The sequence below is a fragment of the Notothenia coriiceps genome, unplaced genomic scaffold (assembly GCF_000735185.1).
Source record: "Notothenia coriiceps isolate Sejong01 unplaced genomic scaffold, NC01 NC01_scaffold00036360, whole genome shotgun sequence".
Lineage (NCBI taxonomy): Eukaryota > Metazoa > Chordata > Actinopteri > Perciformes > Nototheniidae > Notothenia > Notothenia coriiceps.
Window position 1 is genome coordinate 23,958 of NW_011369061.1, and position 16,224 is coordinate 40,181.

General features: G+C 39.7%; 1 protein-coding gene across 1 annotated transcript in view; it reads left to right on the forward strand.

Moving 5' to 3' along the window:
- The window catches only part of LOC104963544 (anaphase-promoting complex subunit 1-like), a gene marked incomplete at its 3' end in the record, with an annotated part of 15,232 nt that extends 7,166 nt beyond the window's left edge, over window positions 1-8,066 (forward strand). Inside the window, exons 6-11 of the mRNA XM_010792143.1 lie at window positions 997-1,092; window positions 2,072-2,261; window positions 4,261-4,312; window positions 5,430-5,553; window positions 6,772-6,881; window positions 7,973-8,066. Coding sequence (XP_010790445.1) covers window positions 997-1,092; window positions 2,072-2,261; window positions 4,261-4,312; window positions 5,430-5,553; window positions 6,772-6,881; window positions 7,973-8,066 — 666 coding nt within the window. The remainder of the gene's footprint in view (window positions 1-996; window positions 1,093-2,071; window positions 2,262-4,260; window positions 4,313-5,429; window positions 5,554-6,771; window positions 6,882-7,972) is intronic.
- Between the last annotated feature and the right edge of the window lie 8,158 nt (window positions 8,067-16,224).

Here is a 16,224-nt window from a genome sequence, read left to right on the forward strand (position 1 = left end):
AATGAAGTAAGAGATTACAGTTGTCTCTGGGTTAGCTAACTAGTTTCACCTGTGTCTGTGGTGTTGATGGAGATCTTGAAAATATCCTGATCCATTTAAACATGACTTAAATGGCCCACAAAAAAAACATGTCGATAAAAAAAAAGAAGATGAATGAGGAAAGAAATCTCTGATATGCAGCTGCCTTAAAAGGCTTGGAAACTTCAAATGAAATGAATTTAAATGTAGAACACTGAGAGCAGTCACCAAAGGTTTTTATGCTGCAGGATGTCAGATGTTTCAGCCTTTAACACAAATGACGATATATAGCACATGTGATTCACTGAGAAAAGAATTTAAATAGATTGTATATATTGTCTTGAACAAATGCTCACTTTGCTTATTAATCACTTGACTCTTATTTTCCGAGTTAAGAGGCGGCTTAAGGTTGATTAGTTGGATTGCACATAGTTCACTGGTTTCAGATTGAAATGGAAAAAACATGACTCATTCTGTAGCGTAACATTTGGTAATTTAATGACATGGCAATTTTCAGTCCTTCATTTTCATTCAGAAAACCTTTAATGTCATTTGAAGTCATTCATTTTGTATATAGGAAGCCTGTTTAGAAAAAAACTGAAGATGAAATGAACTTTCTGGTACGTCAGTAGTTCTTGAACTTAAATGCCAAACATTTCCTGAAATTTGAACTCTTGCTCACAAATGAGGAAAAAGTTATATTTTGGCTGCTTTTTCGCAAATCCCTTATGAGGTGAGTTATCTGATTAACAGCATATGTGCTCAAATGGAGAGGTGCAAACTGTTTCCAACATCAACAATCATCCAACATTCAAACTGTTACACACCAAGACAAGCTACAATATCCCTAAAATAACTATAAACTATAGGTTCAAATCAAATATAAATGAGTTTGCCATATGAGATTCTAGGAACTGTTTTTTTTTAACTTTTATACGTTTTGAACCGTCACCTAACCTGTGCGTGTCATGTTTGCAGAGAGATGATACTCTCGTGTTGTTCTCGGCGATGCTGTACGAATGTGTGACGCAGGAATGTCCGGAGATGCTGCCCACCTATATTGCTATTGAGCAGGTAACACACACACACACACACACACACACACACACACACACACACACACACACACACGCAAATATGTAAACTTTACTTTAAACAATCTTGCCATTTTTAGTACATAACTTCACCAAGCAACAATAATTTGACGAACAATTGGTAGTTAAAGGGGGAGTTCACGATTTTTAGGTTGTCGGTCTTCAAAAATTGATTTACAAACCGCAGTGGAATGAACTGAAATCATTTGAAAATCATCTATGCTTTAAAGAATGATAGAACAAAATGTAAAACGCTTGCAATTTAGGGATTAAAGATTTTGTGAAGTGTCAAGCATGACAAGCTGTTTGCTGGTTGCTATTGTGTTTCATTGTTGCCTATCTCTACACCAGAACTTATACAAAACTTTCACCAAGAGAAAAATGCAGCTGTAACGTTACTAAAGCTGGAGTTATGCTTCTGAGGAAATGTTTGTAGATGTCTTTTTTTGCCAACCTACACAACTGAAACACAATTCTGATCAGGTTGAGATACATGTGATGAGTCATACAGTCCACTTTAGAGAAGCCTACATTTGTACTATTTTTAATCATGGGAAGGATCTTAACATCAACCCAAACAATTATTTTGCAGTAAAGTTTTCTTTTTACAAACCCATCCAATTCAAAAACTAGACATGAAAACATATGATTATGATTTCTACCTCAGGTATCTCCACTTTTCGGGGCCTCAGTTCCTCTAATTACGGATGTTGACAACCTTTGGGCTCGCTCATGTGAGATATCTTGTGATAAAAATCTATTCTGCGTTCGCCTCATGGCTCAGTGGGTAAGACTAGCTGTCCATGAGGTGGGGCTGAATCCGGGGCCTGCAGTCCTTTAACACATATCATCCCCTCTATCTCAACCTCATGACTCACTTTAAATGCTAAACTGTCCAAAACCATTTCCCTTCTTCCCATGTGCCGGTACGTTACCCTGTGCTCGCTGCTGTCTCCCAGGCGGTGGGGGCTCTGCGTCGGAGGGATCTGCTCCAGACCTTCCCCCTGTGGCAGATGCGTCTGGTGGTGGAGCTGTGGGACAGCCGGGTGCAGCGGGGGCCCAACAACCGCCACGACGCGCTGCTCACCTCCGAGTTCCTGCCCGTCATGAAGAACATGGTGGATGTGGCACTGGACAGCTGGCTCAAAGGTGAGGAGGAGGGTGTGTGTGTGTGTGTGTGTGTGTGTGTGTGTGTGTGTGTGTGTGTGTGTGGGTGGGTGTGCCTGGACAGCATACAGCAATCGCTATGTGCGTCCACACACTGCCTTATGTTTAAAGACTTCAGGGTGACACATGACCACTTTCAGTAAGTGTTTGGAAAGTCAAGTTTAAAGTGGAGCGAAACCACTCTTAAGTGGAACTTAAAGTGGTTTCATGCAATTTGTATTTTTTGAATATCAAACACCTATACACTGAGAAGGTGGCAGTAAAAGGCTTGCTGCTGTACGGAGAACGGTATCTGTGTGCTTCATTTAAAATGTTCTTCTCTTTTCTTAGGATTAATAAACCATTGCATTACACTGGATCATGTGAAAATAAGCCTTAACTTCTGAAAAGCTGATGTTTGGAGATAGATCATGTATTTTAAGACTTTAGTTCTGGTGTGTAGCTTGTACTGTTGAACTTAGTATTTCTCAAATCTTAACAGAGTTTAAAATCAACATATAATAATTGGAAATGCCTTTATTTTTATAAAGTTTAACCACATGAGTCTCCTGACTCGTTGCTAAAATATCTCCACCCCGTAAATTTGAGAGGAAGGATATAACTTTACAGCCCAAATGAATTCGATCAGCTTCACCTTTCATCTTCAAAGCCAAAGAAAAAAGCTGTGTGCAGTGGCTCCGAGAGCAAGGGAGGCGACTCCCCCTCCCACCTTATGACTCAACATTATTAAGTTAAAGCCAGGAGGGATCCACAGAAAAGGAGGGAGAGGCGTGCAGCCAGAAGGGGAACCTGCATGGGAGTAATGCAGCACTGAACGAAACTCTGAAGATACACTGTGGTCCCCCCAAAACCTCATGACTAATATATGAGCTTTTTTCTTAGTTCCTTCATCAGCATCTAAAAGAAACACTCCCTTTGATGCTCAGCCTCTACTGTTTGTTTTGGATCCCCCTCTTTTCTGTAATCCTGCTGACGCAACCATCTGCCTTTGGCCTGTGCACAGCTATAGACACAGGCATTTTTATTTTATGAAAATACTGAAAAGAACACTATTCTTCCTCTTGCTCTGTATAGTTTAACTAAGCTTCATGGCATACACTCATAAGCCAAAGCAAAGTAAGGAGACAGCTAGGCAATTGGTGATTACGGCACAACATTTACTATAATATACATTTTTTCAACAACTTTATTTTGTCCACCACTCTGGGTAACTAAATAGCTGCAAACGAAGGATATTTCAATTATCCCATCGAGAGATCATATTATTATTTTTGTTTCAATGACACCTCTAGGGCTCCAAAAAGAAACATGTTAAACATTACACCTCCTAACAATCAGCCGGTGCTTCAAGGATGTTAGCTTGATGTTTTCGGAAATGTTGGACCTCCACTACATCTGAAGTTGTGTGAGTTTGAACTTGTTTGGCTGCACCGCGTGACTTTGACTTTGTAAAAGTTGACCCTAGCAGGTCAGTGGAGTTTAAGAGGTCAACAAGAACATATTTAGTCTCACTATATTTTAGGAGTCAGTAACTAGAGGCAATAATTCTTCACCTACTTTTCATGCATACCTCTGAAAGCATTTTAAACCCATGTGTGACATTTTTATTTTGCCACCCAGGTTAAGGGCCTTGTTTTATTGACACATAACCCTTTCAGTTATGAGAAGCACTTTTTAAATCCTCCAGCAGATCCCCACTGCACCTGGTCGCTCCGAGGCTGGGCCATATGTTGTTTGTCTGTGGACCACCTGTGTTACATCTCATTTTGTGACTTAAATAAAACATCCCAATTTCATCCGATCAACCACTGGCCGCAGGAGATTTGTTACAACAAAGATTTTTGCAGCTCCGGCTGTGTTTCCCTCCTGAGTGTTATGCACGCTGCTCCCCTGAAGGCGTTCTGAATCTAACCATCTGCTCGAGCTCTCTATAGCTGAGATATCTCTTTGACAGACTCTCAATTCCACAATATAATCTCAGGTCCAACATATCTGTCCGCCTCCAGGATTCCCACCATTGGTGCTTTCACAAAGTGAGATTTATATCCTGTGTAGATCATATGTGTGTTGGCAAAACGTATGGAGATGTCATCTCTGTTTTTTGCAGATACATGTGAAGAGGACATTATTGGAGGAAGACAAAGAGTATTCAGTCTCTTAGTAAAGACATAAGACGTGTGTCAAACTTATGACTGCTATTACCTTAAAGGTCCCCTATTATACTCTTTTTCAACGAATTCAAAGGTCTGAGATATATACAAAACATTTATCTGAAGTGTTTGGCTCATGCTAAAGTGCTGATTCTGTGTCTCTAGCTTTAAATGCAAATGAACTGCCACTCCCCACTCCCCTCTGTAAAGTGTTTGGTTTAAAAGTACATGCAATGGTGCTCTGGGAGGAGATTCAGGTGATAAGGTGGGCGGGGGTTACCTTTGTTGGTTATTTGCTAATGGTTGCACAACCCAAAAAAACGTTGTGACATCACAAAGTTGCCAAAATCTAATCAGCTCATTTTCAGACAGCTTTTTAATACAAATGGATCAGGACAAAAAGAGAGATAATCTTTTTTCCTGAAAGGGGGCACATATTTATGTATAAAAGACATGAAAACATGGATTTTGCATAATAGGTGATCTTTAAATAGTGAAATCTCTAACGTACAGTAAGATTTGAAGATATAGTGTAGTGCATTTTCACACAGAAAATGAATACAACATTTTGAATGTTAAGCTATCCATCTTAAAGCTTCTAAACTTGGATGGTATCATTTTATAGGTGCTGAAAAGTTATATATATAGGTGTTCCTACTCTGTGTAAATATAAGCTAAACGTTTTATAGATGTAATTACTATTTATGAATATACGCTCAAGTTTCCGCTCTAGCCTCAAAATAACAAGAGACTGGCTGTCATAACACACTTTCTGGCTGTGCCATCAGGCAGGCTGAAGTATGCATCATGCTGACTGAAATAAGCATGAGTGACTGCTGTTGCTGCTGGAACCGCATATACTTAGACAGTGTTCAGAGAATATCCAACTACAACAAAAACACAAGTGCTGAAGCCAACTGCAATGCTGTCTGACACATGAAAGCTAGGAATCAACCATACAAATTCAGTTTCTCTGTCTTATTTCCCATTTTGTATTCAGGATTATGGGAAACGAGGAACGAGATAAAGATTCTTCCCTGAGGAGGTGGGAGAGAGAAGTGAAAGATGCACAGCCAGCAGAAGCCATGGCAGTGATTCATGAAACAGCTCTAAAGTTCAAAGCAGTATTTATTACTCGATTTCTTTTAGGCGGATGATGGAGTCTGTAACCGCAAACATAAACCACTTTAAATATTTAAGAGGCAGATACATTTTAGTGTATTTGCATGAGTTTTCTTAATCTCTAACATGGTGGGATGATCTGTCGATTTAAGAGCCTCTCACACTATGAACCACATATCAGTCCATTATCAAGCAGCACAAAGCTTATTGTGACTCACTGGCGGCTGAGCTATTTGTGGTCTTTGACCCTGGATAAATAATTGGAGCAGTGAAGCTGGTGCAGCATCTCGCTGAATGCTGGGAGTGCGTAGAATGACTCAGCGTTCTCGGCCAGAGTTGGCAGAGTGAACATCCATCACGCCATTACTACGGTCTGATGGCAGCCTATAGGAATGCGACGCCTGCTCCGACTATTGTCTCGCCGTGCTGGCAGAGCAAACACTGCTGACTGCTGAGGAAATATCCCTGACCCTGTCAGGCCCGGGGTCAAACCCATCTGATGTTGGCTGGAGAGGAAGGGCTAGGGTTAAAGTTATTAATGGAATTAGCCAGAATTTAAACCTTGATTATGGTTTTTACTCCAGCCTTTTTACCAGCGGCATGTTAGTACAACATGATGGTGTCTGCTGCATCACCACCAAACCTAGTAAAGGAAAGATCCACCTTAAAAGCCACATCATAATGAGATGTTTTAACTAATGGCACGAGCAAAAGTTAAATCCATTAACAAAGAGAGAGAGGAACCAGTCTCTCCACTGAGTGTAACTTTAACTCAAAATGATGAGGGGAAGGGGGACATGCTTTTGCAATTACCATCACAGCAACTGTCTGTCGCTATGGTGACTGCTTCCTCTCTATCCAGCTATGCAGAGGATGGTCAAAATCACAGGGACACAGTACAAATAAATGCAACCCAATCATGACAAAAACAAGTGTCTTAGTTCAAATGGACACACTCATGACTCTTATCGTCTCTTCACATGACATTGTACAACATTTAGATACCTATACCATACAACAATCATTATTACATTTATTTTAAAGAAAACGATAACAAAGACAACAATTAACTACTTATATTATATAATTGAATTCATCATTTTTTGTCAATCATAGTGTGATCACTACTTAAATATTTTACAAAAATGTCTTCACATTGTTATATCTGTCTCTACTCCGCACTTTTTGATACCATCCCTTTCTGTTTGCTGTCTCCACAGGCTCCAGAGGTCAGGGTCACCTACAGCAGCACCAGTTTCTTGTTTAAAGAACCATCATCACGGAGGCTGAGATGGGAACACAGGGTCCTGCACGTCAGCATGACATCCATGTAAGAATTTGCAAATGCATATGTCAATACTAATCCCCAAAGGCTGTATTGGCATGAATAGGGGAGACCTTACACTGCCAAAGCATTTCAGCAGATCAATATGGTGATGCATAGTAATGAACCGACTGGCCCTTACGCAACACATTAATTGATGACTGACACAGCAGCAGCTCTAACCAGCAGCACCTGTTATTATCCAATGATGTTGCAGATATGAGTGAATAAGCTGGTTATCGTAAGCATGAAAAATCAAGTGTATTTTCTTATTTGATGATCACCTTAAACACACAGACACATATTCCTCTCACCGCAGAGAGGAGGTGGTTGTGAGGTGTTAACGCACGTGCTTTCCTCTGTCTGCAGGTGCTGTTGCCATGGCAACAATGGATGAAATTCTCGCAGTGAATCATGAGTTCACTGTAGGTTCACTCCCCGCCCTGAGATCAGGTCCTGACCTCGTCAGGGGGCCCTTGAGAATAGTTTGTAATAGAAGACAATGAAATGAGATTCTGCCATGCAACATGCAGGTTTTTTATTTTGTACCAACTTTAACATCCACTGCTCTCTCCATGACTCCCGTATCCTCGGGCCCTACAATTAAAATTAGAGGGCAGCTGTCTCTGGATTATCTTATCCTGAGACAGATTCCTAGAATACCTTGGACAGAATTATCCTGAGGGGGATGCGGAGAGGAGGAATGGAGGTGGTAGCCATGTTGGGGGGAGTGGGGGGAATATGTAAAAGCCTATTTTGAACTTACTCTCAGTTTCCTGGCAGCCATGAACGCTAGTTATTTTTCGTTCTGATGTGAATGTGAGGGCAGAGTACTCAACCTCCTTTCTAAAAGCTAGAATGTGGGTCAATTAAGTGGTCAATTATTCAATGGTGTCTGCTTATGCATGTTTTCTGTGCGATGATTGAAACTCAATTTCGGATTTGGGGTTTACTTTATACATTTCTTTATTTCAAGATTTAAAAAAAGCAAGCCATAATCTAGTTTTGGATGCCTATGTTTGCATTAATATGTGTCTTTGTGCACTTGTCACTTGGAGTGAAGCTGTATTTGTATGTGTGTGTATTGGTTCTCCTAGGTTTCCTAAACCCAATGAGAGCTGTGACAGCCTATTTACAGTAGCGTCCCACATGGCTGGGCTGCTGCTCTATGGAAACATGCCCACACCTCATGTGGGTGTAAACAAGTCGGGGGTTTTTCACCATCTGACAACGCTGAATCACATCTCATCAAGAAGGACGTTACATTATCTCCAGAGTAAAAATAATCAGTCTTCACCAAATAATATGATACATTTACATCTATAAATACAGAGGCGTGCTGTTAGGGGGAGACTCACATATTACATCTCCCGTTCCTCTCAATCTATGATACAACTGAATAAATGTGGAAGCAAGAAGTGTTTAATGAGGGTGCGTGAGGCTGTCGTTAGTGCACAGAGATGTGTTGGTTTATTGATGGCTCGGAGCTCCTCTGCTGGGCTAATTTCTTGTGCTCTCCTCAGGGAAGATGTGTGTGTTCACTCACCTCCAGCCTGGGTGACAGCCGGGTATGAATTACGGTCCTCATTCCCCCCCTGCTGACACTGCAACTAGCGGGCAGCAGTTACGCATTTTAATATGGAGACAAGTCAGGGAGAAAAAGAGGAGGGAGGTATAGCAAGTGAAAGAGGAAAAGAATGTGTGTGCATGGGGCTGCCGTGAGTGATTTTGTGTTGGAAGAAAAAGAGCCAGAAAGATAAAAGGACAGTGTGCGGCAGCAAGCAAGATAGAGAGGAAGAAGGAGAAAGATGAGAGGAAAGATGAGTCCTAGAGAGAAAATCAATAATTAAAGGTCACCTGGAGAGAAAGAGAGAGAGAGAGAGAGAGAGAGAGAGAGAGAGAGAGAGAGAGAGAGAGAGAGAGAGGGTCTTAACTATACCCTAATCCACCATTAACATGCAGCAGCCACAGTCTCCTGCTTCCTCATAGCGTGAGGTCACAGGGGATGCCGGCGATGGTGCATCATGGGATTTATCGGTGCAACACTCCTATCCTGCTATATGAGTGCACACATATTGTATATATTCTGAATTAGATTTGAGTCCACAACTGCCATGATGTACTGTAATCGCTGAATAATACATCCTGTGGTGAGCTCTGTTGACACATGTATTATATTAAAAGCACATTCTGGTAGTAAGTGAGCTAGTAAATACTAATGGTTACTTAGACATATTTTATCTATAAGGTAACACACAAAAAAACAGCATGATTCAACAAGTTTCATCTATCTACACATGTTGAATTTGACCACATATCCAGTGTATCTACTTTTCACTGATATGAATTTCTCACTTTCAGAACGCATAAATGTACCTATTCTGTGGTGGAATATAATCAAGTACATTTACTCAAGTATTGCACTTAATAGATACTAATAAGGAAGTACTAAGGGATACTTCTTCTTTTGGAGTATATTTTGATGCCAATACTTTTGCGCCCGGCAGCCCCCTACTTTATCCAACATTGTACCCATTGAGGTTTATTCAAATCATAGTAACAAAGTAAGATAAGATAAGATTGCAGCAGCAGCATGTAAAACTAGTATGGCACATAATTAGAAATAAAAAAGAGTTGAAAATAAACAATTATACAAACAAACATCACAAAATAGCAGATAAAAAAGAACTAAAAGAGTGTATATAAAAGTTGACTGTGAAGAAATATGTAAACTATCTGACAAATAAAACACTATTGATGGGCTAGGTAACAGCTAACACAATATAAATGTGGGATATTATTTACATTTAGTGTGGAAAAATAGCATATTAAATTTGATATAAATGTAAAATGCACAGTGAGAAGTATATGTTTTAGCAAACAATTATATAGAGTGTAATATAGTGTATAGGCTAGATACTATTCTAGGTTGGTGGATTAATACACATTTGGTGCACTTAAGTGTGTTCTTCTTAGGAGTTGTTGACAATGAGTAATAAATATAAAACAACAGCACATTTATTCTCTAATGTGGTGCTAAACCTTTAACCAAGTGATGTGGATTGTAACAGCTAAAATGTGCAAACTGTGTTGAAAGCAAAAGATGATTTCTTTGTAGTACTGCTCAGCAATATTAATAATATTAATGATTTATATTATTAAGAGGGTTAAAAGAGGAAATCCTATCTATTCCTCATTTGAATGTGTGCCTTACTGTTACTCTGTGTGTGGTTTGTTCTGCAGAGTGTGAATTCTTTGATTATAAATTAAAATGTAATCAATCAATCAATTCCTCCATGATGCTTTTAGTCACCCAGTGCAATCAGTAAGTGCATCAATGGCACTTTTTTTAACTTGGACAATAGTCAAACTTTAGTAGGGAAAAGGGCAAGCTCCACAAAATCTATAATGAATGAACATGATTACCCTAATGGGTGCATTAGGAGCAGCTTCCCACCTTCCCGAGCATCACACAGCGCTGATGGGTTGAGTCGGAAGCTGAGCCAGAGACTTTCTTAGCATCATGTGTCAGGTTTTATCAAAAGTAATTTCCAGTTGCTGTAGCTTTTGTCTTCAGGGGGGTCATGAACTGAGTTTGACTAGGGGGGTTTTAATCGCCCCCTGTCTGTGGTGCTGACCCGTTTTGATGATAATCACTGATCTTGGTTAACGGCAGGCTAACAACATAATTATGAGCAGTGAGGGAGCAGGATACTGTAATGGGACGTGAGCCTCTGCAGAGACCCCGATGTGTGATTTCCTCCTTTAGCGTCTCAACACCAGGTTTCAATGAAATTAAAGAGGTCAGTTTTCACTAACATCCGGCGTGATATCACAACGTTTTAAGGAGAAAGAGAAAAATTGGCATCATTATACCCCACCAAACTCATAAATAGGGGATGCTTTTTGCATTTTAAGTCTTACATTTGGGGAAAGCGGTATTTAATGCTTACATTAATACATAAAAGAAGATTTGTGCAGTTTGATATAATAGTTCACATGCTGGGCTTCCTATTTTAACTGGTTACTTTATTAGATTTTGCTACGATATCATTTGTTATCATATAATTTACCTTTTTTTCCCCGCCTGGGCTAGTTTCAGGTCAGCATGCTCTCAACTGTTCTGCACTCGGTCAGGGGCGATGGAGTACACACTGGCTCTGGGCCATTTTTAACCGCCTCCACTTTAATATCACCCACCCGCCATATGAGCCTCCTTCAAGGGTAATGAGGGAGTAGACTGCTCACTTCCGCTGTCTGGACAGCAGGTTTTCCCATATACAAACATGGGGACAGATTTTAATCACAGACATGTCTCAACTTGGGGGTTGTTAAATTGGGTGGGCTACTCGTGTTGGGTCTGCTTCTGTGTTCATATCTTTATCCGGTGTGTGGGTGTACACATGCAAGCTTTTTTGGTTCATGTTTGTTCAACATTAATGGGAAATGGATTAGGAGATAGATCTGACGTCCACAGCAGCGCTCTACTAGATGAACTAAAATACCCCTTCATCGAAACAACCCATCATGTCCCTTATGTTCATTGCAATTTGACACTATTAAACTGCATGATAGTTTAACGCTATTAATTAATTAAGTAATTTTATAAAGGTCATTTCAGTAAAAATTGCACTTCTACTATTGCTTTGAGTTACAGGCATTTCAATTTTAAATGTTCCATCATCCACTACTTTTGCAATATATCTTGTAATTTTTAATAATTGTAGCAATTATCTACTGATTTGAGCTTTTCCAACTATTTTAAATAGATTTGTCTACTATGTTAAGTTAAGGATCAGTTTTATTTTATTTTACTAACCATTTATCCAATACTTTAATCCAACTCTCGCGCTTGTATCAATTACTTTTATTTTAACCATTTAGGGTACTTTAAACTAACTATGAATTGTTGTTCAATTACTTCTAGACGCATTTTCCAATTTACATATTCATTAAAGCTGTTGACTATGCTGGCCTGCTATTGATATTTTTGACACAATATCTCAACATTTGAATGTGTTTGGGTTTTACAGCTCAATGTTGATATTTATTTATTAAATCATACTTTCTATTCCATCAAATTTGTTGCGCTCTTCTATCTTAGTACCTCTATGACATCTGTAGTATCCCCCTTTCTTACAAGTACCCGTGGTCTACAGTACTTCATATACTTTATATACTTTTCTTGCTGCTACTAAATTAACATCTGAACGCAACAAATTCCAACATGTCTATATTCATCAGCTGCTATTGTCGGGGCTTTAATTCTCTGTGTTCAAAATCAGGGTCTCTGGGGAGCCGAACGACCCTGCCTATCACAGATGAATGATTGGACTCGCTGTGACAGCCATGACAGTAACCCTTCCCCCCCCCCAAACTCTTCATGGCAATAGAGCCAAGGAGGGGAGAGTTTGACCCACAGCATGAACCCTGCCCATGGCATGTCAGAGGTGACCTTCTGTGGGGGTCGGGGGTCATTGTATTAAAATGAGAAAACCAAAATCATGGCACCCACACTTCTCTGAGCAACCTGATGCCCATCTGGAGGAATCCGCCACACAGGGGATGGCAAGTAAAGAAGTTTTCATCAACGAAACCTGATTTGATATTCTGTTTCGGATGCACCTGGTGAATGCTAATGCAATCAAACATGTTTGACATCTGCTATCAGTGATAAAACTAAAATATGGCTCTCATACATTTGAATGTGGCTGAAGGTGCTGGTTGAAAGCTTAATCTTCGGGGTCCTTGAGCCCTATGGAGAGGACTGAAGTATTCTTATCAAGCCTCCATCTGTCAGATTCCCACTCACTCCTACCATGTGTTTGAGTATGCTGGCCTTATATCAGTAACAATGGGGCCTGAGAGGCTGACACTGCTGGCTATTCACAATCAAGAGGGCTTTAGACTCAAGAGGCTCTGGCTATTTTCACATTTGTTATTACAAATCTTGTTGGAGATATTTATTCATCAATAAAGGGATTGATCAGGAAGTGCATAGGTATGTAATATGTATCCAGCTGTCACAGACTACATCAGAAAGCATTTCTCCCAACAGCTTCTTTGTTCATTAACCAAAATAGCACTATTCTGCACTGCATCCATGTTGAAATGAAAGAACAAACAGGGATAAAATAGATTTTTGTCTCATGAGGTGCGAAATCGTGCCTTTAGTGCTGACAGGAACTGCAACATGGCTTCTGATGAGTGAGCGTGGGATTAGTTTAAAAAGAAGACAACTGCGTTTTCGGAACAGTGAGAGTGTGTGCACATGGAGAAAGAGCCAGTGGTTAATAAATGACCAAGAGTGACAGCCCGGGCTTAGAGATAAATGAGAGCAACTGAAGTGGAAGGAAATCAATCACAGAGAGTAAGTTTTAAATGTTCCCCGTGGAGAGAGTATGAATTAGACAGCAGAGGCAGCTTAAAGGTGCAGGGCTTCAATCCCCTGTGTGATTTGTTGCCAGACTCCTGCACATATAGACCCACAGGCGAGAAAATTCCTGTGAAAAAAGTTGATAACATCCAGAACTTCTACAGTGAGATTTAATTTCCCCCAGCCAAGGATTTAAATGTCTTTATTCATGAGCAAAGTCAGGCAGACATCCGTACTGCAGAAGAAAAAAAGATTGAGGTCTAGCTTTATATGAAATTAACAAAAAATGAAAATTGAGGCTTATCATTTTCTGAGGTGACACACATTCAGGGATATATCTTTGATTACCAGATACAGAAAGTGTATAAAAAATTAAGGCAAATTGTCTGCAGAGCTATAATCCTCTTAAACACGTTTTTTAGCTTTTTCCTTGGGCAAATTAAATAAAAAAGCTCTCTTTTTTGTGTGCCGCTCCTTTTGTGAAAAAGACAAAAATCAACATATAACCACATGAAACAAAAAAAGGATAATGAAATGTGTTGGCCTCTCCAAACAATTACCTCCTCAACAATTATCTCTAGTGAAAATCTGTGCTTGTTATAAGAAAAGTAGGACACAATAGTGGGTACTGCATTAGCTGGGAAGGAATAGGGAAACTGCAGTATTTAAAGGCACAAGCTGCAGTCTAGACACGAGACAGGAAGGAGAATATTGAGAAGCTGAATGGTCACGACCACTTTGATTCTCATGATAGGGAAGTCTTTTTCATGCTCCGTCTGCTGCAAACCACCCACTGTGATTGCAGTGCTGTCTCCAACAGCGTGGTTCCTACGGGCAGTGACTGAATAAATTCAACCCCCGGTGCATCCACTGACAGGGTGTGCAACTGAGGCAGAGGGATGGAGACTGACGCGGAAGGATTTAGAATAATGTGAGCAGCCGTGAGGCATTCATGACCTTCGACCACCCTAACAATGTGCTTAACCCAATCCCTAAAATCTTGTCCGAGGGCTCAAGAAGTGAGCGCAGTCTCTGAGACTACTGGCAAGTCTGGTTCTTTATTATGCAGAGCAAGGAAACACTGCTGTTAATATGGATAACTTTTATATCATGACTATAATTATCTTGTAAAGGGTATTTGTCACAACTTTTGATTAACAACAATTATTGAAACAGATAATGTGTTACAGTCCAGTATGGGATGCAGTACGGTTATTTATATCAGGCTCATTTTACCAGATAATCATTAAGACGTGAATTTAGAATAATACAACATACAGACACGTGTGCTACCTTAAGCCTCCTCTGCAGTATGTTAGTGAGATCTTGATCAGTTTGATGTTGACTTTTTGTTAGAAAGAATAGAGGATTTAAATAAGTAAAGAATTTCCTCCTGAATTATGAGCGAGCAGTGCATGCTTGTACCGGCTCATCTCACAGCAATTATTTTTAAATCATTCATCAGTTATCTAATTAGCTGCTGCTTGATTTCAGTTGATCTCCTTATCAACCAAATGACTATGAACAATAAGACTACAACATAAGAGTAACAGTGGCTTAAGATCTTACTTTAAAAATGTATCTTTAATACATCTTTAAAACAAGCTCTAAAACCACTGGAATCATTATAAACACTCAAAACACTAGACAAAAAGCCATTCCTGTATCATCATTGCCACATTGTTAAAAGTATAATCTGTTCAGCTGGGAACATCTCATAGTTTACAAAAACGTCTGCTTAGTTTATAAAATAACTCGTGGGTTGGCTCCTCCTCCTCTGGCTGGCTTCATCAGCCTAAAGTCCACCTCAACCAGGGCTACTAGAACTGCGGCTAGGGGAGATTGCACCATCCCTTTTAGGAAAAGTACATTTAGCCAGGCTGTATTTTCATTTAACGCATCCCATCAGTGGAATTAAATAACCAACCGCAACCAATAAGAGAGTCCTCATCTTACTACACATTCAATCACAGTGTTAAAAAGTGGCTCATTAATAATCAACAGTGTCAGCAGCACTGATGTGTGGGTGTAGGTGTGTGTGTGAGTGCGTATTGTGAATGTTTTCTTTATTATCATGACTTGCTCCTTACCTGTATTCAGTGATGTCGTCTATTGTAAATATGTACATCTTTTGGTATAACAATGTTGGTATTTTAATTCTTGCTTTTAGGATGCCAAACCGGATAACAAAAGACATGCTTCTGAACTCAACTGATTCTCTATCATTCCCTTCACCCTGTTGATATTTGGCAAAGGGACTATCGGTGAAAACTAGCCTTTTGGCTAATTTGAGTACTTTTACATGTTTTTAATATGTTGATTAATGTACACTGTCCCGTGTTTTAAATAAATAAATTCAATTAAATTCAACAGTGGGAGATTTATTTGCTTATGAATGTATTGCTTAAAGGTTCATTTGACCCATTTACCAAAATAGTCATACTTTCTTACTTACTGCTGGGCACACATAATTTCACAGATTTCAATGTTGACGTTCATTGCTATGGGCAGCATAAACAAAAATCAGATTGTATCTTAACTCCCAGAGAGATATCTCAAACCTGCAGAAAAAGAACTGAAAATAACTTTGTGAATACATTTCTGGGACCAAATAACAAAAAGTATCTCTTTGAAATGTAGGGTGAACTGACATTTGAATATGTTGCATTCTGTGTGCAGTAAGAAAGTGTTGATAATTACTGCTTAATAGAATAGTGAGCTAACAATTTTTTACTACTATAGCTGCATACCAATTAAATCAACCTGACATGCACAAGTTATAAAGAACAAAGTAGGCCTGTGTCCGCAAACCCTCTCCAGTGAAGATCACTGAAGAGCAGCCCTCAGTCACAGTCGGGTGAGATGGTCTGCAGGAAGTGACACTTGCTGATCATTCATCGATGTGTATCACCTATCCACCAATAGCCCTCTTATTGCCTGCTATTGTCCCCCAGAGGAATAATAATGGCCACT